The sequence below is a fragment of the Ochotona princeps genome, chromosome 21, assembly GCF_030435755.1.
Source record: "Ochotona princeps isolate mOchPri1 chromosome 21, mOchPri1.hap1, whole genome shotgun sequence".
In the NCBI taxonomy this organism is placed as follows: Eukaryota; Metazoa; Chordata; class Mammalia; order Lagomorpha; family Ochotonidae; genus Ochotona; species Ochotona princeps.
This window is the reverse complement of record NC_080852.1, coordinates 28102942-28113986: the sequence shown is the minus strand read 5'-3', so window position 1 is coordinate 28113986 and position 11045 is coordinate 28102942. Positions and strand designations below refer to the sequence as shown.

The following is an 11045-nucleotide window of genomic DNA, read 5'->3' as shown; positions in this document are numbered from 1 at the left end:
ATTCGTCTCGAGTGGACCTGCCAGTATCCCAGTCAGTCTTCCCCTCCCGCCTGTGCTCACTGGTGGTGGCTGCTCTGCAGACACCCCTTCACTCCATGACACATCTGTTGCCTGAGGTCAACGCCTATTTTGGCTTATATTTTGTTTCACTTCATCCATTTTTATGTCTTAGATTGAGCACCTTCAGTGTGAAGACATCCTTCAGGAAAAGAAGCAAATCTTCAGAACATTTACTTTGCTTTTAAACAACAGTTTACTGAGGTATGCCGTTCAGTCTGCCAATGCAGAGAATACAATTCCATGGCTTTTGCCGATTCACATATCCGTGCAAGCCCCACCACAATCAACCATGGGACATTTTCACTTTTCAAAATGGATTTCCTCTTACTGACAGTCTCCTAATGACCAAGCCCCTGGTTCTGTCTAAACGCCATTTTATAAGTAGGTGTGGATTCTACTGTGATCATCCAAGCTGCTGTCTCTTCTCAACACATCAAATGCTTCCTGGGAGGTGTGGACTGACTGTACACACACTAACTCCATGCCCGTGACTCCTGTTCCTTGGCACCGACTACCAGTGCTAGGACACTGTGCTTCTGCAACGTGACTCAGAGGCACAGCTGTATCTGATGACTTAGTGCAGGGGCAGACCCTGCAGGGAACATCAGGGTGTGTGCTGGTTAGAGGCACCTGTGTCTGAGCCGGCATGGGGTCAACCTACCAAAGGTGTAGATGACAGCCCAGCCTCCTGCGCAGGGACCCCTCTCCCATGGGAGTCAGGGCTCTCCAGCGGTCCCACAGACTACTACCTGGCCTAGGCCTGGGGCAGATCTTCAGGGAACTGTCAGACCCTTTCTTCACCACACACTGGTTCTGAGATGACCACCACTAACCCCAGCCTGATCTGGGACTTGAACCCCCTTGGCTTCCAGCCTCAACAGCACCAGCCCAGGGCAGGGGTGGATCACATTAGATACCACCTCTGCCCTGTCCTGGAGCCTACTCCCATAGCACGCTGGGGTCCAACAGTAGAGAACAGCTTGTGGTCACACACAGTCCTTTACTGGTCTCTATTTCAAGAGAGTAAATAAAAAATACAGAAAACAGAAAAGATCAAAAATCCATATGTACAGACCCAGGCGTGCAACAGAGCTCTGTCTCCTCGGGGTGATGGGGGCTCTGAGAAGGTGAGGAGCTGACCTCACACCCAGGCCAGGCCAGCCGAGCCACCTGCAGGACAGGCCGGACGGCAGATGGTGTGGGCCACGCCTCAGTCAGAGTCGCAGGCCTCTTGCTCGGTGGTGGCACCCACTGCAGAGGCTAGGCAATCCTCCTGGCCTTTCAGCCTTTCACCTGGGACAGAGGGCACACAGAGGGGGTAGACAGGGCTGAGCGCTTGGGCCAAAACTCAAGGGGGCAGGGCCCTGGCTGGCCAGGCCCCACACTTACGGATGAGCTCGGCGATGGCCCTCTGGGTGCGCTTCTCCAGCTTCTCCAGTTTCTTGGCCACATCCCTTTTGAGGTCCCTAGAGCAGGGAGGGAGGGGCAGGCAAGTAGCTGAGACATGGCCTACGGCCCTCTACAACCCACTCGCGTTCTCTGTGTCCTCCAAAACCCAGAACTAGCTGTCCTTCTTAGTTCCACTGAGGCAAGGGGACCATTTCTGCTGAACCTCCCGATATAAGGGACTAAATCTGGACTAAGGGAAGGGATGGTCCTTTGGGATCCTCTGTCGGCTGAGTCCCCCCAGTTGCTGTCAGGACCCACCTGCCCCTCCAGCCACAGGTGCACCCTCAGCCTTGGGGGCCTCCGGAAGTACGCGTGCTCTGAGCCTATTCACTGGCTCTGGGTTGCCAAGGGCATAATCGTGCTGGGGCCCTGCTGCTGGTGCTCATCCTGACACAGACACAGGCTGCTTAGAAGGGCAGGTGGCAAGAACACAGCCCCCACCAGTGGCCCAGGGCAAAGTAAGATCCAGGCCCCCCAGCCCATGGACTCCTCAGAGAGGAACCCAGGGGCTGGCAGGGAGGCCTGGAGGAGGCAGGACCCATATTTCAGTGATGACGACCCTGAAGCCGAGAGAAACAGACTGGCTGGGGCAGAATGGTAGCAGAAACCTGTGTCTGCCCTTCCCTCTATCTTGCCTCCACTGAGAGGGTTGGCAGGGCCCAGCCCAAGGCGCACTCCTTACACCAAGCCCCAGTCAGCCTGCACCAGGCCGCAAGGCTACAAGGCTATACTCACCAATCAGGCTTCCGGGGGGCGAGGTTGGCCAGGTCCTGGGGAGGGAGGAGATATATCAGAGCTAGGCGGCCCAGCCCCGAAGGACGAGGGGAGGCAAGATATAACGGTAAGGAAATCGGAGAGAGGACAAGTAGGCGGGAGAAGAAAGACCTAGAGAGAAGGAAGGGCACAGGGAGAGCAGATGAAGGGGGGTTGGGGAGAGGGCACTCACCACTTCCTCTATGATGGGCTCTGGCTTGGCGGCCTCCAATTGCTCCTTCACCTTCTCTTCCACTAGAGGGCGCAAGACAACAAGGGAGGCCGTGGGAAAGAAGCAGCCACACCACCCTTTGGTACTAGGGGAAGGGAGCAAAGGCCTTAGGCAGGCAAGAGCCCTTTTCCAAACCCGGCTCCCCCAAACACTTCCAGGACCTCTGCAGGACTAGGCAGGCACCCAGAACCGCTTGTGCACCTGTGATGAGATAGCAGCAGAGGGTCTAGGAGGCACAGCCTCACCCTTGGTGATGTCTGCCCACCTACCTGCAACTGGCTTGGCCTGGGGTACCCTCCTCCTTTTCAGGTCCTCATCCTCTGGGACATAGTTCCGCAGCCTGAGTTCCCTGTGGGAACAAAGAAGGTGGATGGGAAGTGACGGAGTGACAGTGTCTCACACACTTCATATAACTTGCAGGCCAAAACACACTGAGCCTGCAATCCTTGGTCACCCCCCGACTTTAACATCTCGCAGGCAACAGAAGCGGAACCTGAACTCTGGTGGTCTCCATCATCCAGCAGCTGTGTGGCTGCTCTCCAAGGCCTTCTGTGGAGTTGGGCCAGGTATCTTGCCAGATTATCTGTGTCTGACAGTCGAGGGGACACAGGGCCAAAAGAACCACAGCAGGGAGTGCACGTCGGAGATCACGGCAAGGTTGGACTTATGGCCCAGGCAGAGCTGCTGCGTGCATCACTCTGTAAGCCAGGAAAGAGGGGTCTGGAGGACCCCAGACGGCAGTAGGGTGAGCATTCCTGGGGACTACCAAGCCTCATGAAAAGTCTAGCCCAAGACCTATGACACACAGGCCCTTGGGGATGTAGAGGCAGCCCCTGCATGCCAGCCAGGGGAGATTGGAGTGAATCCAACTCCTTCCCACTGCTTCTTTCAGGTCTGTCACAGCTGGAGGCTCAGCACAAAGTTCTGGACCTCCAAGATAGGGAAGTTTCCCAACAGGGCCTCTCACACAGGCTGTCACCGGCTCTGAGCCCTGGAGGCAACTGACAGCTGTGGCTACACAGCCTACAGGCTACTGCAATCTTAACTTGGAACTTCAGCCCCATTCCCCAGCTCTACCTGCTGCATGTCCTGGACTCTTACACCATCTCCTTTCCTCCTGCCAGAGCCCCTGGGGCTGAGAACCCTGGAGTTGGGTTGAAGATCTCTGCCCGGGTGGGGCAAGGCCATACTCCTAGCACCCGCTTGCTCTAAGGAGCAGGGAAAGGCCATCCTGGTCCTCATGCCCTGATGTCTGCCCCAGGCCTGGGGTAACTGCGAGGTCACTAAGGCACTGAGGGATGAAGAAGGGCAGGATTGGTGACTTTCGTTCTCAACTGGGTAGGGGAAAAGAGGAAGCGAAACTGGGTGTGGGAGAACTGTCACTCTCAGAAACTGGCCCAAGGCTCTGGAAACTCAGGGAAACGGGTAGGAAAGAGGAATCGGTTAAATTATGGCAGGAAGCCAGAGAAGCCAGAGAGGTATATGGACCTCCAGCCCCAATTCCTGAAGGGCAGCACAGGGCAGGGGACAGGGATGGACAGGGACAGACAGGAGAGAACACCGGCCCTGTCATCCCCAGAGCTGAGTACTGGTCCAGCAGCAAGACCACCTGGCTCCCCACCAACGAGGGCTAGTCTTGTTCTGGAGCTTGATTTCCCTAGTTATGCTGGGAACCAAGGAGCTGGTGCTGAGGATGGGGCCAGCTCTACCAAGCCAGGGCCAAGCTCTCCCCTGTCCCAAGGAATGAAGACACTTCCCCTTCCCTGATGCCCAACTAGCAGTGCCCCCATCTCCATCCCAAGGGCAGGAGTCTCTGAGACGTGTCAGGGAGCACTGGGTTCTGCTGGAAGTTAACAAGAGACATGTTTTTAAGAAATCTACTTATGAATAAAAACTTTTAAAAGAGAGAAAAAAATCTACTTGGAGAAGTATGAAGACCACAGGATTTGATGGGCTGCAATGGCAGAGATAAGATGGCAGTGACTGTGTGTGCAGTGCTCTCCCCTTACAGCATTCCATACACGTAAGCCGAGGCGAGGCGAGGCAGAGCTTCCTGCACTCTCCCCAGGCTGGAGGGAGAAGAGAGTGCGTTCATGGCAAGTAGAGAACAGAGTTCTGGCACCCCACCTCCAGCTTCGCTATGTCCCCTCCCATGACCCACATCCTAAAAGTGAACCACTTGTTCTCAGGGACTGAGACTGGCCAGCCCTTTGGCAGGGGGGAAATGGAGCTGGTGGCTACTGGAGAGGATGCTTCCTCACCAGCCCTGAATAAGAGTCGGGGCAGACCTGGCTTAACTGTCCAGTGGAAGGTGGATTAGTCTCCAAAGGAAAAGAAACGACCTAGAGTCTCAAGTTACCTCTAGACAATCTCATACACCATATTAAGACTCAAAACCAAAAGGAAAATACAGGCAAGAGGAGATGTAGATATTGGATCGAAAAACTAAACTTAAAACCCCTGCCAAGGTCTGGTAGGACCTGGGTCGCCTCGCTCGGGTCCTTGGCACATTTGTGAGAACTGGTCCTCCTCAGTGGAAAAGACGTACTGGACAGCTGGTCCAGATCCACATGGAGGACATGGCAGCCCACTGAGCCCTGCAGGGGACACATGTACCATCCCAGAGGAAGGAGGACAGAACAAATTGGACTACTCCAACCAAACGATGACAGCAAACAACTGGAGTAATGGAAACTCTGAGGTCGACTAGTCAGCCAATGGACATTGAAAGGGCTCCCTCATTCTTGGACTGGCGAGACCGACAGAATTTCAGAACTATCAAAACTACCTGGGCAGAACCCTCAGCATGTGTGCCACATTAGGACCTTGGATTGACATCAGGTAGACATCTCCATCCTTGGGTGCTGGCGTAGCTGGGAGGCTGGGTATGGCTTCTCCCCTTATCCACCTCCAGCCCCCAAAACAGGAAGGAAAAATAGAAAATTTGGAAGTAATGATCACACTCACTTTTCCCTAACCCTTGATCCAGACCACTCTGATCAACTATGTTAATATCATCTAGAATAAAAAAAAAGAAGTTACATATAAATATTAAATATACAGGATTAAATATAAATAAAATGCAAAAGAATCCACAAATTAAAAAAATAAAAAGAATAACCCTGCCATTAGTAAAATTCTAGGATGGCAGACCACAGGAAAAGAAGTTTCAGTAGAGAAATAAAGCCATTAAAAGTTACCAGATGACTAGATTTGAACTGTAATACTGCAATAAGGTGGGGCAACCCACCATGGGGGGGCACAGGGAGGGGAGGGGGAACTTCAGAGCCTAAGAAACGCTGTTATGAAATGCAATAAAAATACATGTTTATACAAAAACAAAAAAAGTTATCAGATGCACATTTTACAAGCGAAAAAGATAGTTAAAACTACAAACGGCATATGAACACACAGATCGAGCTGCAGAATAATGAAGTTGTAAAGCACAAACAAGAAATAATATATATGAATTATGGTAAAACACATACACACACACCTAATACATAATTAGAGTGTCCAAAGCAATATTTAAAGACTAAAAATTTTTACAGAACTAATGAAAGAACCACACAGAATTCACAAGAGAATAATCAGCCACAGGATAAAGCAATATCATGAACTGAAATGAAAAGCACACGCAGGGAAGCCACTTCTAAAGTGCTGGAAGCCAACCATGGGGGAATGCAGAGACAACCACCCTTCAATGGAGCAGCCAACTTCTGAATTAAAACTATGGATGGCAGAGAAAAAATGGGGATGGGGTCTTAGAGTGAAGGAATCGATGCCAGAATTCCAAACGTGGCTAAAATGCCTTTAAGAGAAAAATCCTTGCAGACAAAGAAAGGAGAGCAGACTGAGGAAAAAAGTAGCATGCAGGTGAGCTTATATGGACTGTCCCAAACAGGAACAATGACATGTAGGACTTAGAGGACAGCAGCCAATGACACTCACAGTGTTCCAACAGCCTAGCACTGCACCAACACCGGCACAAGTACTACTACTGTTCATCAGACTTCATAAAGAGTGATGTGAGCCCTCTGAAAAGAAAGGGATGAAGAACAGGTAACTGAGAGCGGAAGGAAAAGTGTGCGTGTGTGTGTGTGTGTGTGTGTGTGTGTGTTTGTGTGTGTGTGTGTGTGTGAGAAGCAACCCCACCAGGGGGGGATAAAACACACAAAAAGACCAGACTGAGATCAAAAAGGAAAGTGAGGAAATAAGCGGGAAGACACAGGTACACACAGTGAGCAGGCTGCAGCAGCTGTCCCGGGGACTGGACAGGGCATGACAATGTGCCGCCAGACAGACCAGAAGAGCAGGCCAACACCCAGCCGGGAAGCACCGCAGCGCTTGCTCTCATTAGGAGGCCTGGCACCTGGAAGCCACTGTGCTGGGGCCCTGGAGCCACTACTGATGCAGCTATTCCTGTTTTAAGAGGAGGTGGCTGGAGCCTGGCGTGGTAGCCTAGCATCTAAAGTTCTCGCCTTGCATGCACCGGAGTCCCATACGGGTGCTGGTTCATGTCCCGGTGGCCCCACTTCCCTTCCAGCTTCCTGCTTGTGGCCTGGGAAAGCAGTCAAAGATGGTCTGAGGCCTTGGGACCCAGACGAGGCTTCTGGCTCCTGGTTTCACATCAGCTCAGCTCCTGTCATTGCAGTCACTTGGGGAGTGAATCAGTGGACAGAAGATCATCTTCTCTATCTCTTCTTCTCTGTTTATCTGACTTTCCAATAAAAGAAGAGATACTATTGTGAGAATATGGGAAAATCAGTCAGGGAGTGAGAATTTTGGTAGGGGGTAGGGAAATCCCAGACCCTTTGAAACTATACCATACAATTAAAAAATATAAAAAATATAAAAAAAAGAGCAGGCTGCTGACGGGAGAACTGTTAAGAGTCTTGCCTGCCAATAGCCAACCGGGTCCAGATCCCAGCTTTGCTGTTTTGGAGGCACTGGGGATGGGGATCATATATGGAAAAGTGTACATATGGAAATCAAGAACACTTACCTGTCTACCATGAGGTTGTGTGGGGTTGGCACCAACTGTGGACATCCACACTGAACAAAAAGCTGTCCTAGGTGACAGAGGGCTCCTCTCCCAGGAGGACCACCTTCCCACTCCAGGCTACTGCCCCAGAAGCTCCTCCATGGACCCAAAGGACACTACTTGCTAGATGGGCACGTGGTAGATCCACAGCCCAAGATGTGCTGGCACAGAACGTTGGGAATAAGCAGTCCAGCAAACATGCCAGGGCCCCACCGAACTCTTCCCCCAATAACAGCATGGGTCACCAAGCAGCGAGTGATTCCTGTGTGGCCCACAGGTGGCAGAGTGCACCTCTTTCTGCATACTACACATTTTGTGGCAGGGCCACCCAGGACACATCACAGCCCTGAAGGCCTAGCCAAAGAACAGCCTCCTTTCTCTCTCTGCCTGCCTTCCCAGTCTGTCTGGGACCACAAGCTTGGGACTGCACACTACTGAGCCCTGGAAACCCAGTCTGCAGAGAGCCTGGCTTATCTTAGTCACCTTTGCAGCCCTTTCTGCTTAGAACAGGATATGGAGCAGACCTGGGCTCAGAAGACAGAATCCAACTCCATGGCACTTCCTAGGCCTGAGACAATGCCTGGGCACCTGGTCACAGTGTGGGAAGAGCCCCAGCCCCCAAGGACTGAAAGGCAAGGTGTGGAAGCCAAGAGCTTTCCAGCCAACCGGCCCTGTTCCCAGGAAGGAACAGAGCACAAGCCCTGAGCTAGGAGCTCTGGACAATGCAGACACCAGAGTCCTCTAACTTCCAGGAGCTCACTCTCTCCTCGGGGGCCAGCAGCTGTCATGCAAACCCTCTGGTCCACATCGACTGCAGAATCCAAGAGGACCAGAGACCATGGACTACCCTCTGAGTTTCCTTAAGATAAATTAAATGCTAAGGTGCTCTGTTGGACAGAGAACAAGTGTGTGTGGAAACACACATGCCAGGAGAGAACATGCGTCAGCACATCTGTGTGCAACCTGCCTCTGGACAGGCCGAGAGGCTGGTCTCAAACGTAGGCTGCCCAGCAGGAAGTCACAAGTGCAGAAGACAACACTTCCTGTGTACCTTTCAGTATCTTCTGAATTTGGAACCCCATGAATCTCCCATGTGTCCCATGTGAAGCTATAGCCATGATGTGGATTACTTCATAACCTCTGAGAATAATGTTTAAAAGGACTGTTTTGAGCACGAAATAGAAAATTCATAGAAGTGCTGACTGCGGTGACCCCGAGAGTGCTTTTCTGTGGCTCCCAGAATCTGTAAAACAACTGTTATTCTTTCTGCACAGAAACAGCCATCTGAACAAAACAAGCCTCAAGAGGAAGTGGGCAGAGCGGGCTCATGAGAAGTTCACTTCCAGGGGCAGAGCCTCATACCAGGGAGTCTCCAGCGACCCCACAGCTCTGTGGCCAAGGGAAGCCGAGACCCAGTCCTGCTCTAAGGGCTTCCTGCCTTGATGCCTAGGACAGAAGACAGCCAGCCTTTTAGGACACCAAGTGCCCTGGGCCACCCAGTCCCCTCCATGTCAGGAGGCAGATTACTGACTCCCTCTGGGCAAGGACCCCCCAAGATCCCCAAGACAAGTCCAAACTTTTTCATATAGCCCTGGCTCTAGAGCTGGCTCACTCAGCAAACGTTCCTACCCCTCCACCCTTGGGGTTAATCAAGAACACTAAAAAGACCACAGATAGCAAACCCTAGAGTGTTGCTCTAAAGTACAGAGACAGGAGGGTAGGCACTGCGACATGGTGGGTTAAGCTGCTGCCTGGGATGTCTGCCTGGAACGGAGACCTGCTCTACTTCCCATTTAGCTTCTGCTGATGTGCCCGGGAGGCAGCAAGTGATGGTCCCAGTATTTGGGTCCCTGTTACCTGGATGGAGTTCCCAACTCCTGGTATAGGGTTGGCCCTTGACACTTGTGGCAACGTGGGAGGAGTGGTCCAGAAAATGGAAGATCTTTCTCTATTTCTCCCTCTATGTCACTCAGCATTTCATATACATACATAAATAAAAAATTTTAAAAACAAAAAATAAAACAGAAGCAGCCTTTTGCATTTCCTCTATTCGGCTTCCTCCCCAAGGACCTAGAAGCCTGGGCCAGTGCTGGCAGGTACGGCAGGCGTTCCCCAAGGCCAGGAGCCCCAGGCATGGGTTGGCCAGGGAGATTTGGGGGAAATCACCCCTTGGGGTATTTTCACACCTTCCAAATTCGCCATTGAGGGAAAGAGGTTGGGAAAAATGATGCTTTCTGTAAACCCAGGATAAAAGTTCTAGAATGTACAAATGAAAGAAAGCTTAGAGGTGATATATAAATGATGTATCTGGCAAGTGGGCCTCGGAGACCACCCACCCTGCTCATGGGGGCTTCACAACCAACAGCCCCTTCACTCATTCATCTTCTGGTCCTACATTCATGCAATTAGCTTCTTTTTTCAGCCCACCAAGACCCCATCACTGTGTATCCATGACACATGGTGTCTGAAGCCGCACCAGCCTCAGCCAGGCCTCTGGGCTCTCTGTGTTCCCCAAGGCAAGAAGCCCTGTGGGTTACCACCCCAGCAGAGGCCAGCCCAGCACATCACCCTGGCCACAGTAGAATCTTATCAAGAGACACAGAAAGATTTCCTATCTGCTGGTTCACTACCCAAATGGCTGCAAGGACCAGAGCTGAGATGATCTGAAGTTGGGAGCCAGGAGCTTATTCAGGGTCTCTCATACGGTATGGGTCCCAAGGCTTTGGGCCATCCTCCACTGTTTTCCCAGACCACTAGCAGGGAGCTGGATAGGAAATCGGGCAGCTGGGACAAGAACCAGCACCCATATGGGATGCTGGCACTCACAGATGGAGGATTAGTCAGTTGAGCCACTGTGTCAGCTCCAAGGCCCTGGTCTTCACACAGACAGGCCAGAAGAGCCAGAGCCAGCTGGCTTGAGACTGCCTGGGAGTCCCACTGAAACACAGGACAACTTTGGCCACCCACACTCACCCAGCTGTGTCAGCCTGAGGTCCATCAAAAACCCCTGAGGGGTGGTTTACAAATAGCTGGCAGCTGCTCCAGGCAACCGGCAGACCCAGGGGTTAGTCAAACGTGGCCCCTGCACAGCGAACAATGCGTTCCATCTGGGACACATGGTCTTGATGCTGCACAATCTGACTTGGGTTCTCTCCACCAACAGGTCAAACTGCACCTGGTCCACCTGAAAGCCAACGACTAACGGGTACTTACAGAATGTGAGACAGAGGATAAACCAGGAACTCAACCCTGATACCTCAGAGATACTGAGCAGCTACAGAGGTTTCACGGAAATAAGTTCACCAAAAGACAGACAGACAAGACACACTCTGTGAAAAAAGGTTGCAAATGGCAGACGTCTGACGCCTCCAGCTCACAACTGACTATCTGATTCAGCTTTCCAGCTTCCCACTAATGTGCACCCCAAAAGGCAGGAGGTGATGGCACGAGTAATGGAGCTTATGCCACCATGCAGGACACCCAGATGGAGTTCTGGGTACCTGGTTT

The 11045-nt window shown here is 52.0% G+C and overlaps 1 protein-coding gene across 1 annotated transcript in view; it reads right to left on the bottom strand.

Moving 5' to 3' along the window:
• Window positions 1-1040: 1040 nt before the first annotated feature.
• The window catches only part of CCDC12 (coiled-coil domain containing 12), a 38471-nt gene continuing 28466 nt past the window's right edge, over window positions 1041-11045 (bottom strand). The window contains exons 3-7 of the mRNA XM_004581416.4: window positions 2764-2843; window positions 2456-2517; window positions 2245-2279; window positions 1450-1526; window positions 1041-1353 (exon numbers count right to left, since the gene is read on the bottom strand). Of these exons, the coding sequence (XP_004581473.1) occupies window positions 1271-1353; window positions 1450-1526; window positions 2245-2279; window positions 2456-2517; window positions 2764-2843 (337 nt within the window). The 3' untranslated portion in view covers window positions 1041-1270. The remainder of the gene's footprint in view (window positions 1354-1449; window positions 1527-2244; window positions 2280-2455; window positions 2518-2763; window positions 2844-11045) is intronic.